The 14,869-nt window shown below is 38.9% G+C and overlaps 1 protein-coding gene across 2 annotated transcripts in view; it reads left to right on the forward strand.

Moving 5' to 3' along the window:
- Positions 1-14,869, forward strand: part of abca12 (ATP-binding cassette, sub-family A (ABC1), member 12) — a 275,097-nt gene that overhangs the window by 241,072 nt on the left and 19,156 nt on the right. For both annotated transcript variants that reach the window (XM_039755332.1, XM_039755333.1), the window contains 4 exons: positions 9,367-9,526; positions 12,236-12,492; positions 13,985-14,183; positions 14,519-14,628. In XM_039755332.1, coding sequence (XP_039611266.1) covers positions 9,367-9,526; positions 12,236-12,492; positions 13,985-14,183; positions 14,519-14,628 — 726 coding nt within the window. The remainder of the gene's footprint in view (positions 1-9,366; positions 9,527-12,235; positions 12,493-13,984; positions 14,184-14,518; positions 14,629-14,869) is intronic.

Below are 14,869 nucleotides of genomic sequence, written 5' to 3' on the forward strand. Positions count from 1 at the left end.
TCCTCAGTTTGATTGCCCAGTTGATTTCATACAAGGGATGCTATTGGCGGATGGCTTAGAAGCTACCCAATCAGAGCATGTATTACATATTAACTAAAACTCCTCAATGCTATAAGATATGCTTCCCGCGCGGTGTTTGTTTGCTTCTCTCTATCTTTCTCACTCTCTCTGCCTGACGGAGGGGGTGTGAGCAGAGGGGCTGTTTGCACAGAGGACACGGACGCTCCTCTACAAAATGCCGCTTTATCGCGGTGCTTCTGTATACTTAAAAGCACGTATTGATTTTTTGATTGTTTGCTTTTCTTTGTGAGCGCTCTCTCTGACATTCTCTGCTCCTGACGGCGCTCCTTTATGACGGCGCTCCTTTGAAGATAAGATATGTTTGCTTTCTTTTAATTGTGAGAAAGAACTGTCATCTCTGTCTTGTCATGGAGCACAGTTTAAACGTTTGACTAAAGGGTGTTATTTCATGTCTAGAGGGCTCTAATACTGTTAACAGGGTGGGAGAGTTTATAAGGGCTTAAAATATATAAAAATAACCATACAAACATATGGTTTCTAGTTTGCGGATTTTCACCTATCGCGGGGAACGCAACCCCCGCGATCGAGGAGGGATTACTGTAGTGCGTTTCTCACTACTCAAAGCACTCTCCATGCAGGAAGGACCAGGAAAGTGAACCCACACTCCTTACTGCAAAGTAGCAGTGCTACCAATGAAGGCTTTCCCATCTGGTATGAAACAACAGAGGGGCTATGGTGGAAAATATTGCAAATATTTTAATAATTAGTTACAGGAGTAAAATGTCACAGCACAAAGTGTATCCAACTCTGCTACTATGGGTTAACCCTAACCGGAACTGGGCTCAGGAAGTGGACCAGGAGTGAAGAACCAGCCTTTCCAGGCAGATTCTTCTTTGGAGCCCCAGTCTGAACCAGAGACTGCCCCCAGGGCAATAAGTCTCCACACATAGTATGACATACATGGGGTATGAAAGGATAATTACATTTGTAGCTACTACCAACACTAAAAATAATACCCTCACTTCCACAAAATGAATGCATGACCTAAACTTGGACACCAACCCTAACTTGGATACCCTGGACCAATCTAATGCCCCCCTCAATCCAAATTAAAACCAATGCAAAATATGGAGATACAAATTGGGAGAGAGAAATTAGACACAACAGTTACAAAAACACTATCCAAAAGGTGTAAACATGAAAGAACATCTGTGCGAAAAAATCTCAAAAAATTTACGTCAATGCACCCGGTGCATTTCTGGCCACCCATGAAACCAAAAATAACTCAAATTGGAGTTATGTGGATGGAGATCATGAGAACCCTAATATAACCTAACCTAACTTTACCCCATATAACTAAAACAATGGAATTTGTATAAGAACAGACAGGCCAACATCCCAAGTTACAACAACTTGGCCCTAGAATGATATGAAAAGTAAAGGGTGAGTGGAGAGAAGTCGGGAGGAGAAAGTAAAAATGAGTAATTACTCACCAAGTGTAAGGGAGGACAAGGAGCATATCTAAGGACTGAATTCTAAGGGACAGCTGGTGTCCTCAGCTACATCTACCTAACCCTGGTACCTCAAAATAATCCTAACAACTTGAATTTGGAGAAATGGAAGAAGGTTGACTGGTACGATGAACATGCATTACAACTTGAATTTAGAATAAAGAATGTCAACTGGTACAATGAACATGCAATACAATTTCAACTTAAATTAATAGAATGTAAAGTGGTACAATGGTACAACTCGAATGTGGATTAATGGAAGAAAGTTGGCTGGTAAAATGAACATGCATTACATCTTGAACTTGGACTAATGGAAGAAGGTCAGCTGGTATGATGAACATGCATTACAAGATGAACATGCATTACAACTTGGACATGCATCACAATTTGAACTTGGATTAATAGAATGTAAGATGGTACAATGAAAATGCATTGCAACTTGAAGTTGGATTAATTGAAGTTGGCTGGTACAATGAACATGCATTACACTTTGAACTTAGTTTAACAGAATGCTAGCCGGTACAATGAACTTGCATTACAACTGAAAGTTAGAATAATGGTAAAGGGTGGCTGGTACAATGTACAAGCATTCCAACTTGAAGTTGGATGAATGGAAGGAGGTCAACTGGTACAATGAACATGCATTACAATTGGAATTTGGATTAATGGAAGAAGGTCAGCTGGTTTAATGAGCATGCATTATAACTGGGACTTGGCTAAACGGAACATGGATTAATGGAAGAACTTTGGCAGATACAATGAATACGTATTACAAGTGGAACATGGAAATGGAATAATGCCGGTTGCTACAATGAACTTGTGGCACCACATTGGGGTATGTAAGCGTCATTTATCTGGGGAAGAGATAACACCAGTATGCCCTGTAAGAAGAAGACAAGCTGGTGTTGGGAGTGATGTTTTGTGCAGTGTTCTGCTGGGAAGATGTGGACATTTAAATTGATATGTACCAGTTCCTTAAACTCCACTTCATGGCAACACTATCCCCTAATGGAAATGTTATTTCTCAGCCCTGCCTTACTGCGCAAATTGTTTGGCCTCCCCAAATCCCATTGAGCATCTGTGGGATGTAATGGAGCAACAAAGCTGATCTTCAGTGACTCAACTTCTCAGCTTACCAGGAATGAGAAAATCTGTTGCTAATATCCTGGTGTCAGATACCACAGGACATTTTCAGTGGCCTTGTAGAGTTCATGACTCAGTGGCTCAACACACAGAGGAGCAACAGCATATTAGGCAGGCAGTTAAGAATGTTTTGGCTCATTCGTGTACCGCATACTGCATACAGTAGCTCAAGTAATGGCTTCTTTTTCATTCTTATTACAGAGCTGATTACTTAACTGCCCCTTTATTTGCTCCTTTTTTGTGATCATTTTTTTTTTTTAGTTGAGCAATCACAAAAACAAATTTAGGAATTTTTGAAAGAGGAACAGATTATCATCATTAAAGACAAACACACATAACCAAACCTCTAAAACTGTCCTCTAAGAAGGGTTTCATATTGAATTAAAAGTAACTGATGCCCACTCAGACAGACACAGCGAGCGCCAGCAGAGAAAAGGAATAAGAAAATGTGAGAATTTAGCAGGTAAGATTAGTGCCACGACAAGGATTGCTCACCAGCTAACTCTGAATCAAGTGCACAGCAGTTTGCCACTTTTCTACATTGACCCAACATGATCCATTGATTTGTGCTGCTGAAAGTTCTAGTAGGGTTAGATTGAACAACGGGGATTTACAGAAAATGTGTCAGGAGATTTCCACCGAGAAGCTAAAATAAGCTTAGTAGAGATGGTGCCTGGACAGGAAAAATAATCTCTGCTGGATAAATGTCAAGGTAAGAGAGGAGAGTTCCAGGAGGAGAAATCTGTGAGACAGGCGGCACAGTGGGTAGCACTGCTGCCTCGCAGTTAGGAGACCCGGGTTCGCTTCCCAGGTCCTCCCTGTGTGGAGTTTCCACGTGTCTGCGTGGGTTTCCTCCCATGGTCCAAAGACATGTAGGTTAGGTGGACTGGCGATTCTAAATTGTCCCTAGTGTGTGCTTGGTGTGTGGATGTGTTTGTGTGTGTCCTGCGGTGGGTTGGCACCCTGCCAGGATTGGTTCCTGCCTTGTGCCCTGTGTCGGCTGGGATTGGCTCCAGCAGACCCCCGTGACCTTGTAGTTAGGATTCAGCGGGTTGGAAAATGGATGGATGGATGGAAATCTGTGAGACAAAAGGGGAATATTGACAGAAAACATATTAGATGGATAGTAAACTGGAGGGAAGTCCCAGAACATAATGATAAAAGAGTCGGGGGGCATTTAAAAGACACGGGTGGCAGACATGATCAGCAGTGAAATGCAAAGCTTAAAGTTTCTGAAGGGTGAGGGACAGACAAAAAAGGAAAAATTGTTAACATCCAACATTTCTCCTTCAGTTTCTAAATAAACAGTCTGGTTGGAACAAAAACCTGCAGCCACTCCGGCACTCCAGGACCAAGTTTGCAGACCCCCTGCTACAGACCATTAGCCCCAAAGTCACTTAATCGCCATTTTGTTAGTCCCCAAGCCTTTGTAATTAAACACCAGGCTGTATAAATCAATGGATAAAGACACTGCGCACAATGATTGGTTTTAGCAGTGTCTGCTTTGGTTTAGGTTGTGAAAAGTTTCACCAAAAAAAAAAAAAGATCAAATATTGTCAAAAATAAAACAAGGCAGACAGTGTAATGTCATTGTCAGCATCCTTCCAGTACAGCTGTCATTGATAATTAGCACTAACTGTCCAAAGACTCTGCTGCAGGTGGCATTTTACCAACATTGAGAAGAAGAAAAAAAAAACATTAATTCAGAGACGCCCTTATCACATTGTTTGGCAAGGTGTATTTGTTGAAAAGAAAGTGAATTCATTGTTTTTTTAATCAGCCCAGAAGCACTTGGAGATATTTTTAATAACATTGAACTGAGAAGGAATATGGGATTCAGTGTAGCTCAGCAAAAAGTGTATCCATTTATCAAACACAAACTAATTCACTGGCGCCAAACAAAATGAGATGAGCGGAAACGGCTCACAAGCACTGAGCCATAAATGTTTAATAGGCTTTATATACCTAGAAAATCAATAGGATTTGATTCATCCTTGATTGGGATTTGTCTTTTACAATTAAAAGTCATTGCTAATTATCATTACCTTTAGTTTTTTTTTTTATCCCCCCCGCAATAAGCAGGTTGCTCATTACTTTTAGTTTTTATGTGTGCTCCATTCTACAAAACAGTTGCATCCCCTTTCCATTCCTTAAATTGATAAAACCAGTGACTGGGTGGTCTGGGTGGGTTGCATTCATGCCAACCAACTGCTACCTTCCCACAGCTGATTATTAGCATTACTTACATTGTATTACAGGGGATTCACAAAGTTGAGACCCTTTCACTTTCTGCACACTTTATTATGTCTTAGATTTAATTTTAAACTACCTGTCCAAGATGGGCTGAAATCCAAGTAGTCAATTTTAGACCAAGGATGTCCTGCTCCGATCATGGAGGGCTACAGGCTTTCATTCTAACAATTTTCTTAATTAGCAACCAGTTTCTGCTGACAATTAACTTTTTTCTTTATTTGTAATGGGCTTACTATTTAAGAAGCAACCCCCTTAATTGATGTTTTCCTTAATTAGCAGTCAAAAAATAACAAGATACAAACTGAGCCAACACATGACAGCTAACCCATGTCCATCATACAATATCTAAAAATAAAGAAAGGTGAAGGTCTCAGTAATGCTGATCTGCTCAGGTCCATAAAACGTTTGGTGTTTCTCTTTGAAAAAAGAAAAATTGACTGTTTAGGAAATGTCTGCTGTGGCAGAATGAGAGCATCAGAAAGTCATGGAGGTAAATAGCAGGTTTAATTAACAACAAGCATTGTCTACCATTTATGAAAATGTCTGGAGAGAAAGAGGTTGTAGTTAGCTGTTAGCTCACTTCACATCTCATTTTTGTTTGGCTGCTGTTTAAGGGGAAAAAAAAAAAATCAGAGGACGGAGTCATTAAAAACATGGCAATTAAAACGTGGGGAATAGAAGTCAATTAACAGCAGAAATCAGTCCCTGATGAAGAAAGTGGCAGGAAGGAAAACCAGCAGCCACTGCAGCCCTCCAGGATTGTAGCTGGACACCCCTGATGTAGATTTTAAAGTTAACATTTGCAGTGCACCATCTAACTGGAATGTATTTTGTAATGCATGCAGTAATGCACTTGTCATTCCAACAGATGGTGCATCACAAACATTTAAAGTAACAAAATGCATTACTACAAATATTACTACAAATACTTGTGATATACGCAATTGTTCAATCTACATAATAGACAGTATTGAAAATATACAAGGATGTGGTGTAAATTACATGATAATAATATCAACAGAAAAAAAGTATAATAGAAAATAAAATCGCATATATAAAAAAAAAATATTAACAGCTTACTATGAATCACAAATATCAAGGAGTGGATGTTGTCCTAGGCAGCTTTTGGTTTAGTAATCGGCGTTATTTATAGGTTATGTTCTCCAAGGCAGGGCTGTGGGGTCAGCAGATAAATCCTTCGATTCAGACTCCTTAGTTTCCGGTTGTTGTGACTCCCGAGTCCTCTGTATTCAATATGCTAATGTATTTTCCATTTTGATTGAAGGAAGGCAACATACACGTCGTCATTTAACCACAGAACTACTGGCTAGGAAGCCGACTCCCTACCATACTGGCCAATTTAAACAAAAGACAAGAACCCCTGAACACACATCAGGCCGTAGCACACACCTCCACCTACTTCATTACACTTGTTTACACTCAAATGAACTTGTTAAACACATTAGATCTGAAATCAAATGAAAACACTTTTTGTAATGTACCATCATAATCCAAATTACAATATGTGAATGTCAGGATGTACAGGGTATTAACTTCCTGTTTGTGGCACATTACTATATGTGAGGGGGAAAACTTTTCAAGATGGGTGGTGACCATGGTGGCCATTTTGAAGTCGGCCATTTTGGATCCAACTTTTGTTTTTTCAATAGGACACCACCAGACATCAACACAATTTCTATCCGCTCCTCACGTGTTAACCTCTGCGACATGTCAATGGCTGTACACAAAGAGAAACTTGTAAATAACTCATGAAAGAATAAAGTTACGTTAAAACCAAGCACACCATTGTTTTTCTTGTGAAATTCCCACTAAGTTTGATGTGTCACATGACCCTCTTCCTATTGAAAAAACAAAAGTTGGATCCAAAATGGCTGACTTCAAAATGGCCACCATGGTCACCACCACCCATCTTGAAAAGTTTTCCCCCTCACATATACTAATGTGCCACAAACAGGAAGTTAATATCACCAACCATTCCCATCTTATTACGGTGTATCCTTTTAAATGGCCCACCCTGTATAATCACTCAGCTGAACTTCACACTAGTAGTAACACAACTATGCACTGGACTTTATTCTTACATCAGAGAAGTGCTTAATTATGACTATTGTTTGTGAAAGGGGACATTTGAACTTGCCGTATTTTTTTTTCATCACAATTTCAATTTATTAGGAGTCGGAGTCGGTACATTTTTGCCGACTCCGACCCCGACTCCAGGTACCCAAAATTGCCTCCGACTCCACAGCCTTGCTCCAAGGTCCAGATGAAATGGTCACACGTATCTTGAACTCTGACGTTACTTCTTATGACACTGCACTTCTATTGTTGCCTTTTTGGTCCCTTGGACAAAGATGTATTTATGTTTAAATGCACATATTCGGTTTCGGGACATGTAACATTATTCACATTTATTTGGCTATCTTGAACTTTTGATAAACAACTCTACTAAGAGCCTTTGATCTTTTTATGTACCTCGTGATCCTTTCCCTTTGTCAAGTTATAAACTATATGAAACAGGTTCTGGTTTTTCCTTATTTTCTATTCTTAGGCTATAGAGTAATTGAAATGGCTGCAGATATAAACCAACTGAATCAGATCTTTTCAAGTTATTGGTGAAATACAGGAAGAAGTTACTAGAAAGTCATGTAAATTTACTTATTCTGGTTCATTCAAGCAAAAAAATCAAATTTAATAAAAACAGTCTGCAGTTCAAGAACTGAAGATTTTCCACTCCAGAACACTTTAATACAGGCTAAGCTCAGTTTTTTTATGACCTGTTAATCTGTATTCCATTTACCTCCGAAGCTGGATGTCAAATTTTGGAGTGACATCACACCCGAGTTGACTGAGCTCCAGTAAAACGTTCAGAAAACCAATATGGACACCTGTAGGCAAACCTGTGTTGTTCTTGCCTTCTTTTTGCAATTTCTGAATAAATACCAGCTGATAACACATTACACAGAATTTTCCACATCAAAACACCATAGCAACTTATCCACAGATAGTTTGGACAGTACTGTGTATACTGCTGACTTAATCAGACAAATATGCAGAAAATAAAATATTACAGCTTTCACTAACATTCTCAGTGTATGTTGGCATTTTAGTTTGATGTCTGTAGTACTAGGGTGTTATATCGTGTTAGCCATTATGAATGTAGAGAAGAGCCAAGCAAAATGATACCTTTTATTGGCTAACTAAAAAGACTACAATATGCAAGCTTTCGAGGCAACTCATCTTGCCTGAAGAAGGGTCCTGAGTTGCCTCAAAAGCTTGCATATTGTAATCTTTTTAGTTAGCCAATAAAAGGTGTCATTTTGCTTGGCTCTTCTTTAGTTTGATGTCATAATTTAAAGTTGAACTTAACACAGCATACTTTCTGAGTAGGCAGTCTGACTTATTCCAACTAAAATTCCAACTAGGAACACAAAAATTCTGACTTCCTGCTTCAAATGGAACGCAGCATAAGTATCCTGCCTACGTTACTTTAAGGACTTCTGTTTTCTCCATTTAATAGGAACCTTTGTTGAATCTCAAAGGGACAATTTGATATCGAAAGAACCATTCACAGAAAGAAATCGTCCTTTGTCATGAAATGCTGGAACCGTACAACTTAGTAAAGTGCCATTACAGAACCATTCTTTTTAAGAGTGTAGATAGCCTGCTATACATGAAAGACTTCTGTTCTGTCATATCAGGAATGTTTCAAAGCCCAAAGAACCACTTTCACAATGAAGGAAGTCCTCCCAGAATGAAATGGATCTTCGTCCACAAGTATCCACACAACCCGGTAATGAGCTAGTAAAGAACCAGTGAAGACTCCACTGTGCAACTCAGCACAACGCTTCAGATCTGTTTCTGAAATTATGGATTATAATATTGAACAGGTCTTGAACTCATAATTTTAGATAATCTGGTTAGTTTTCCCCTGCTTGATGTTGTTTATAGTTTTAACCTTTTTGTTCCCAATGAAAATCTCAGTTTTGGTAGCAACTCCTGGCAATTCTAGATCTGAGTTTATGGTTTAGTCCTCTGGATTTTGTTTTTGACAACAATACTTCAGTATTCTGGAAAACACTTTTTGTTACGGGTTCTCAAAAACGTGCACATTTTAAACAACATCTTTTCAGTTTCTCACAATCCACTGTGTCAGGTCATCTGGAATAAATAAATAATAATAAAAAAAAGATAGGAATGGCGAGTCTGTGCTGCGATCCAGCTGAGCCCACGACTGGCAAACATTTTTATTGAATTGTATTTTGTTCTCAACATAAATTAAAATTACGAAAACAATTGTAATTTGCTACTGTACTTCAACAGCTAATCATATTCTACAGATCAAGAAGATGAGTCCTTAAGGTGTAAGCTTTGTCTTCACCTCACGTTTACTAATAATTTATCTTTCTTTTCCCAACAGCTATGCGACGTTCCCTTGGATGTATTTACTTGTTAACATTTTCAAAGATGCGGAGATGGCTTACATTGTGTATGTTTGTATCAACCTCTTTATTTCAATCAACACCATCATCTCAACAGCCATTGTCTACTTCTTATCACTTGCCAGTTCATCTGATGTGGTAAATATGTTTTTTTCTTTTTTTAAATTAAAAACATTTGGTAAATCAAATGGTGCAATAAGCGCCATTTTGTAAATGTTAAAAATAGATGAAAAAAATATACATACAAGGGTGGTGCATTCTTGTTAGTAATTTATTTTCGAATTGTTTGAACACACTGTATTGCTGTGCCTGTGCCAATAGATTCTCGCTCTTTGTGTTGCTCTTTTAAGTGGAGCGTACACTGTGCAGTAATGCCACGACTTTAAGCTTGATTTGCAATTGCCGACAAATTTTTTGAGTTTCAGTCTCATAGGCCATCGTTTCACATGGAGTGTGAGTGGGGTTGGGAAGCATTTTACGATTGGGCTGTTGTATGATTGGAAGAACTGTTTTTTAATTTTTTTTTTTATTTGAAGAAAATAACATTCTGTACAATCATGTCAAACTTATACAATAAATGATTTCATAGTCAAACTAGAAGAAAAAAAAAGAAGAAAACCATGAGAAAGTTAAAAGAATGCAGGATCAAAAAAACAAACGCTAAGAAAACAGAATTTAACTCCCACCTTTTTTGTCGTGTCAGAAATTTATTTTCATTTGTGTGAGTGGTCTCATCAGCCGATTTTCTGATGTTGCCATCAAATTGGTTGAGTGGTATTGTATTTCAATATATGGAGAGTGTACATCAGGCATTGCCGTTGTATTGCTCATTTTCACCTTTTTGATTTTAAAGAGATAACTATCATATAGAAAAACACAGAACTTCTGTGCTGTATGTAAATTTTCACCTGTTTACATATATCTATTCTGCACATAAAATGTACTTTATATATATATGTATTTACTATTTATATCATATACTCGTACTTACTGATCAGTACTCATATTTATATACTCCTCCTTCGTATTGTGGATTATGGCTGGCAGCTTATCCCGGCCAATACCCCCAAGCTGCCAGGTGGAGCCCTTCCTGCAGCGTGGAGATGCCCAGAATTCCAGCAGGGCATCATGGACCTTGGAGTTTTCCTTCACAGCCCTGCTGAATTCCACGGGCCCACCGGAGGACGCAGCAGGGAGGCTCAAGGATGTGTATTCTCCGTATAGCCCAGAAGTACTTTCCTGTCATGAGGACGGAAGAAATAAAGTACTTCCAGGCTGAAGAAAAGAGGAGTTTTCACCTGACCCGGAAGTGCTGGGTAATCCCATGGACTGAGGGATCAGAAGCACTTCTGGATCAAGGACTATAAAGGATTGTGAGAAGCCCTAGAGCGTTGAGCTGAGTTGGGAAGAAGGGTGACAACGTGTCTGGGAGTGGAGGATTTGATTATTGATTGTTATTGTGTATTGTTTATGACAATAGTGGAGTGGAGGGTGCTATGTGCACATTATTATTGTAATAAATTTAATTATTGGACTTTTATCTGGTGTCTGGCATCTGGTCTGTGGGTTCAAGGGGATGACAGCGCCCCCTGTCACAATATATATTATTTATGAATAACTTTGATATTTCTGGTTAGATCCTAAACTGCAGTTAGTAGTACCAGTACAATGACAATAAACTTGAATATAATCCAAATCTAATCTAATCTAATCTACAACTAAGTGGCCAATGACAAAAAAGTATCTTAGGAAAACACACAAAATAGCAAATTACATTGATTGCACACCTCCAGTTGTTTCTATGAAATAGACAGAATGCATTGTCCCCACCTTCCCGACCATCCGTGTGTCCAGATATGCCTTTTTCCTTTCTTTTTCGTAGTTTCAGAAATAAAGTTTGTTCCTTTGTTGACATTTAAAGAAGGCTGTTATGATTTCAGATTGTTTTTATTTATGTATTTTTTTCCTGAGCCTTGAAAATTCATCATCTTGGTGTTGTTTTGGAAGTTTTAAATTCAAAGGAATCCAATTTTGCAGTCAGAGCTTCCATTTTGAATTTGATAAAATTTGGACTCTCTTTTCTGACACCATTTTTGGTGCCTCCATTTTGTGTCATCTGTTTTCTGGGGAGATTCTTCCATGATACACTGCAGGCTGCACCAGTCGTGTTGTCATCCGTGTGCCAGTATAAATGTTCTCCCAACAACAGTCACTTCTAATCTGAGATTGAACCAAACCTAGCTACTCGCTTTAGTCGTTATGTTGATTACTCGTTGTTAAAACGAAGCTCTGCCTTTTTGGTTTACCATTTGACTCTGCCACTCTCTCTTCTGGACTTCTGGTTTTAACCCTCACTTTCCACCGACTTTGTTCATTGTCTTGTGGTTGTCATTTTCTTCTTGTTTTGGTCCTTCAGACAAGCCATACTTAAGTTACAATGCACATGTGGGGTTTCAGGACATGTGACTTTGCACACATTTGATTGGCTTGAATTAGAATTTTGCCTCCTACTTTTGTTTTGTTGGCTTCAATCTATTTATTTGTGCTCTCAGGTTTTGAACTTTGGCTCTCTGTAATCTTGTCCTTTTGTTGTTCTATCTTCTCCTGGTTTATTTCTTCCTCGCAATGATTTTGGGTATCTTTCCATGACCTTAAGAAGTGTGACATTCCAGATTAACCACAGAATCCTATTAAATTTGACTGAAGTATAGAAAGTGGTGGTAACATTTTTGGGCAATGCCTCCATACGTAAATCAAAACACAACACTAGATGACAAAATAATATATGACTTAAACATGAAAGTATTTTACTATTGATTTGTATTTCTTATTTTTGTTTTCCTTCAGACCTCCGTAACCAATGTGTATAACAAGCTGACCTACACGTTTATGATCTTCCCACAATTCAGCTTTGGGAATGGATTGATGCAGCTGTCTCGCCTGCAATTACAGGAGGATGCACTGAGCATTTATGGAGTAGACAGCTACACTGAACCATTCAGCACAGATGGCATCGGCTGGATGCTTTTATCTCTGGCGATTCAAGGCACTTTCTTCATCACCTTACGCCTGCTGATTAACTCCTGGGTTATTCGTAAGATTAGGTTAGTTTATCTGTCTTTTCACACTGTTTAAAGCATATTTGCTAAACTTTTAAGTGAAAGATTGACACTTTTTTTCAGGTGTCAACATCCGGGGCTTCCTTTCAACTCCATATAGTCCACATGACCCCCTAGTGGTTTGTAGACAGGGTGTGCAAACAGCATATCCTACATCAGGGGTTCTCAATGTCGGTCCTGGGGGTCCACTGTGGCTGCAGGTTTTTGTTCCAACCAGATTCATAATCAGTGACAACACCTGATAACACTGATCTCAATTAATGACCTGGTATTTCTTTTTCCTCTTCTCTTATTCTACATTAAGAAAGCCCCACAGCATGTACCAAGCAGATAAATGAGAATAATGTTTTTTTTTTCTTTTTAACAATATTTTCATCTTGATTTTCATTGTATTTTTTGCCGGGTCTTCTAATTGTTTAATTAATTCATTACTTTCTAATTGGTGGGTCTAACGCTACCTTTGCAGCCTTTGATTATTCAGTGTTGTTTGCCTGGCTGTCTGCTCTGCTGGTTGTCATTATTAAGATACAATGAAGGGAGCAAACTTCCCAGAGAGAAGGCAAAATATAATGAAATCAACAAAAGGTAGTCAAGCATTTAAATGGAAATATTCCTAAATGTCTTATAAATGTAAAAATCATGCTGCGATGCTTTCCTAATGTAGAATAAGAGAAGAGGAAAAATGAATACCAGGTAATTGAGATCAGTGTTATCAGGTGTTGTCACTGATTATGAATCTGGTTGGAACAAAAACCTGAAGCCATGGTGGGCCCCCAGGACGGACATTGAGAACCCTTGGTGTACATGACCCCTTACTAGTTTGTAAATTTTGGACTTAGTCAGTTCCCACTGGCATCAACATCTCACGTTGAGTACCGAAGCACCAGAGGGCTGCATCCTCTATCCTCTGTTTTTCACCCTGCTGACACATGACTGTACGGCCCAGTTTAGCTCCAATCACATCATCAAATCTGCTGATGGCACAACTGTGGTTAGCCTTGTTAGTAACAATGAGTCAGCATATAGAGAAGAGGTCAAACAACTGACAGCCAGGTGCGCCAACAAAAGTTTGTCTCTCAACATCTCTGAAACAAAAGAAATGGTTGGTGATTTTAGAAAGTCCACTCCACATACATACACCATTGAGAAGGTTGCAAATAGCCAGTTCATTGGCATTCATATCAATAAGGACTTCACCTGGAGCCTGAACTGCTCAATGGCTTTACTTCCTGCAATGGCTGAGAAAGGCAAATCTCCCACCCTCTCCATCTTGACCAAGTTTTACAGAGGTGTTAGAGAGTATACTGACCAGCTCCAAAAAAAAAAAACAAGTTTGCATTTGAAATTCTCTCAACAATTCTGCCCGTTTCCACTTTCTTCCAGTCCCCTGCTCCAACCTTTTATATTTTTTGGTCAGTAAATGAAAATCCATTGCTCTCCAGACCTTGCCGACTGACTTGTGTTTTCTTTTCAAAAGGCTGCTGCTCTGCCGGACCAGACCCATAACGCAGTCCTTTCAAGAAGATATTGATGTGAATTATGAACGCAGACGTGTGGAGAATGAGGACTCCAATAACGACATGCTGAGACTTGCCAATCTGACCAAACTCTACAAAAATGTAAACAAGAATGTGCTTGCCGTGAACAATATCTGCTTGGGTGTTCCTGCTGGAGAGGTAAATGTTTCCCACTTCCTTAAATGTTAGGTTTCCATGTAGCAAGAATTTGTTGTCCAGGTTTTATCTCTTATAACCCCTAGGGGGTGCCACGGAGCCCTAAAACCCAGAGCCAATAATGTCCAACACAGACTCGGGTTCAAATAATGGATTTTTTAACCACCAAACATATACTAAATACAGTAAAGTATAGCCAATAATCATACAAAACCATCACTCTTTTGCTCTTCTTCCACCTCCATTTGAGTATTGTCCGCTGCCACACGGCTCTGACATCTCATGGTAAGGCAGCTTAATGATTTAACAGTTACTGTTTCTTTTCTTCTTTAAAACAGTGTTTTGGCTTACTTGGAGTCAATGGTGCAGGAAAGTCGACAACATTTAAGATGCTGACCAGTGAAGTCTTACCTACATATGGAAAAGCACAAATCAGGAACTATAATGGGTATGTCCATTTGCTTGTTTAGAACCCTGCGTGTTTAGTTAACCTACAGTATTGTGCAAAAGTCATAAGTACTTGTGGTGGAAAAAAAACTTTGGAAAGCAGGAATTTTTTATGAAAGTAATAACACGAATAGCTTTTATTCATCAAGAAACTTCCAAGAAAAGTCCAGTAAATGGGGGAAACGAATAAATTAACTGATTGTTTAGAGTGCTACCCTTTGCCTTCTCTTAGCTCCGCTGTC

The sequence above is a fragment of the Polypterus senegalus genome, chromosome 6 (assembly GCF_016835505.1).
Source record: "Polypterus senegalus isolate Bchr_013 chromosome 6, ASM1683550v1, whole genome shotgun sequence".
Lineage (NCBI taxonomy): Eukaryota > Metazoa > Chordata > Cladistia > Polypteriformes > Polypteridae > Polypterus > Polypterus senegalus.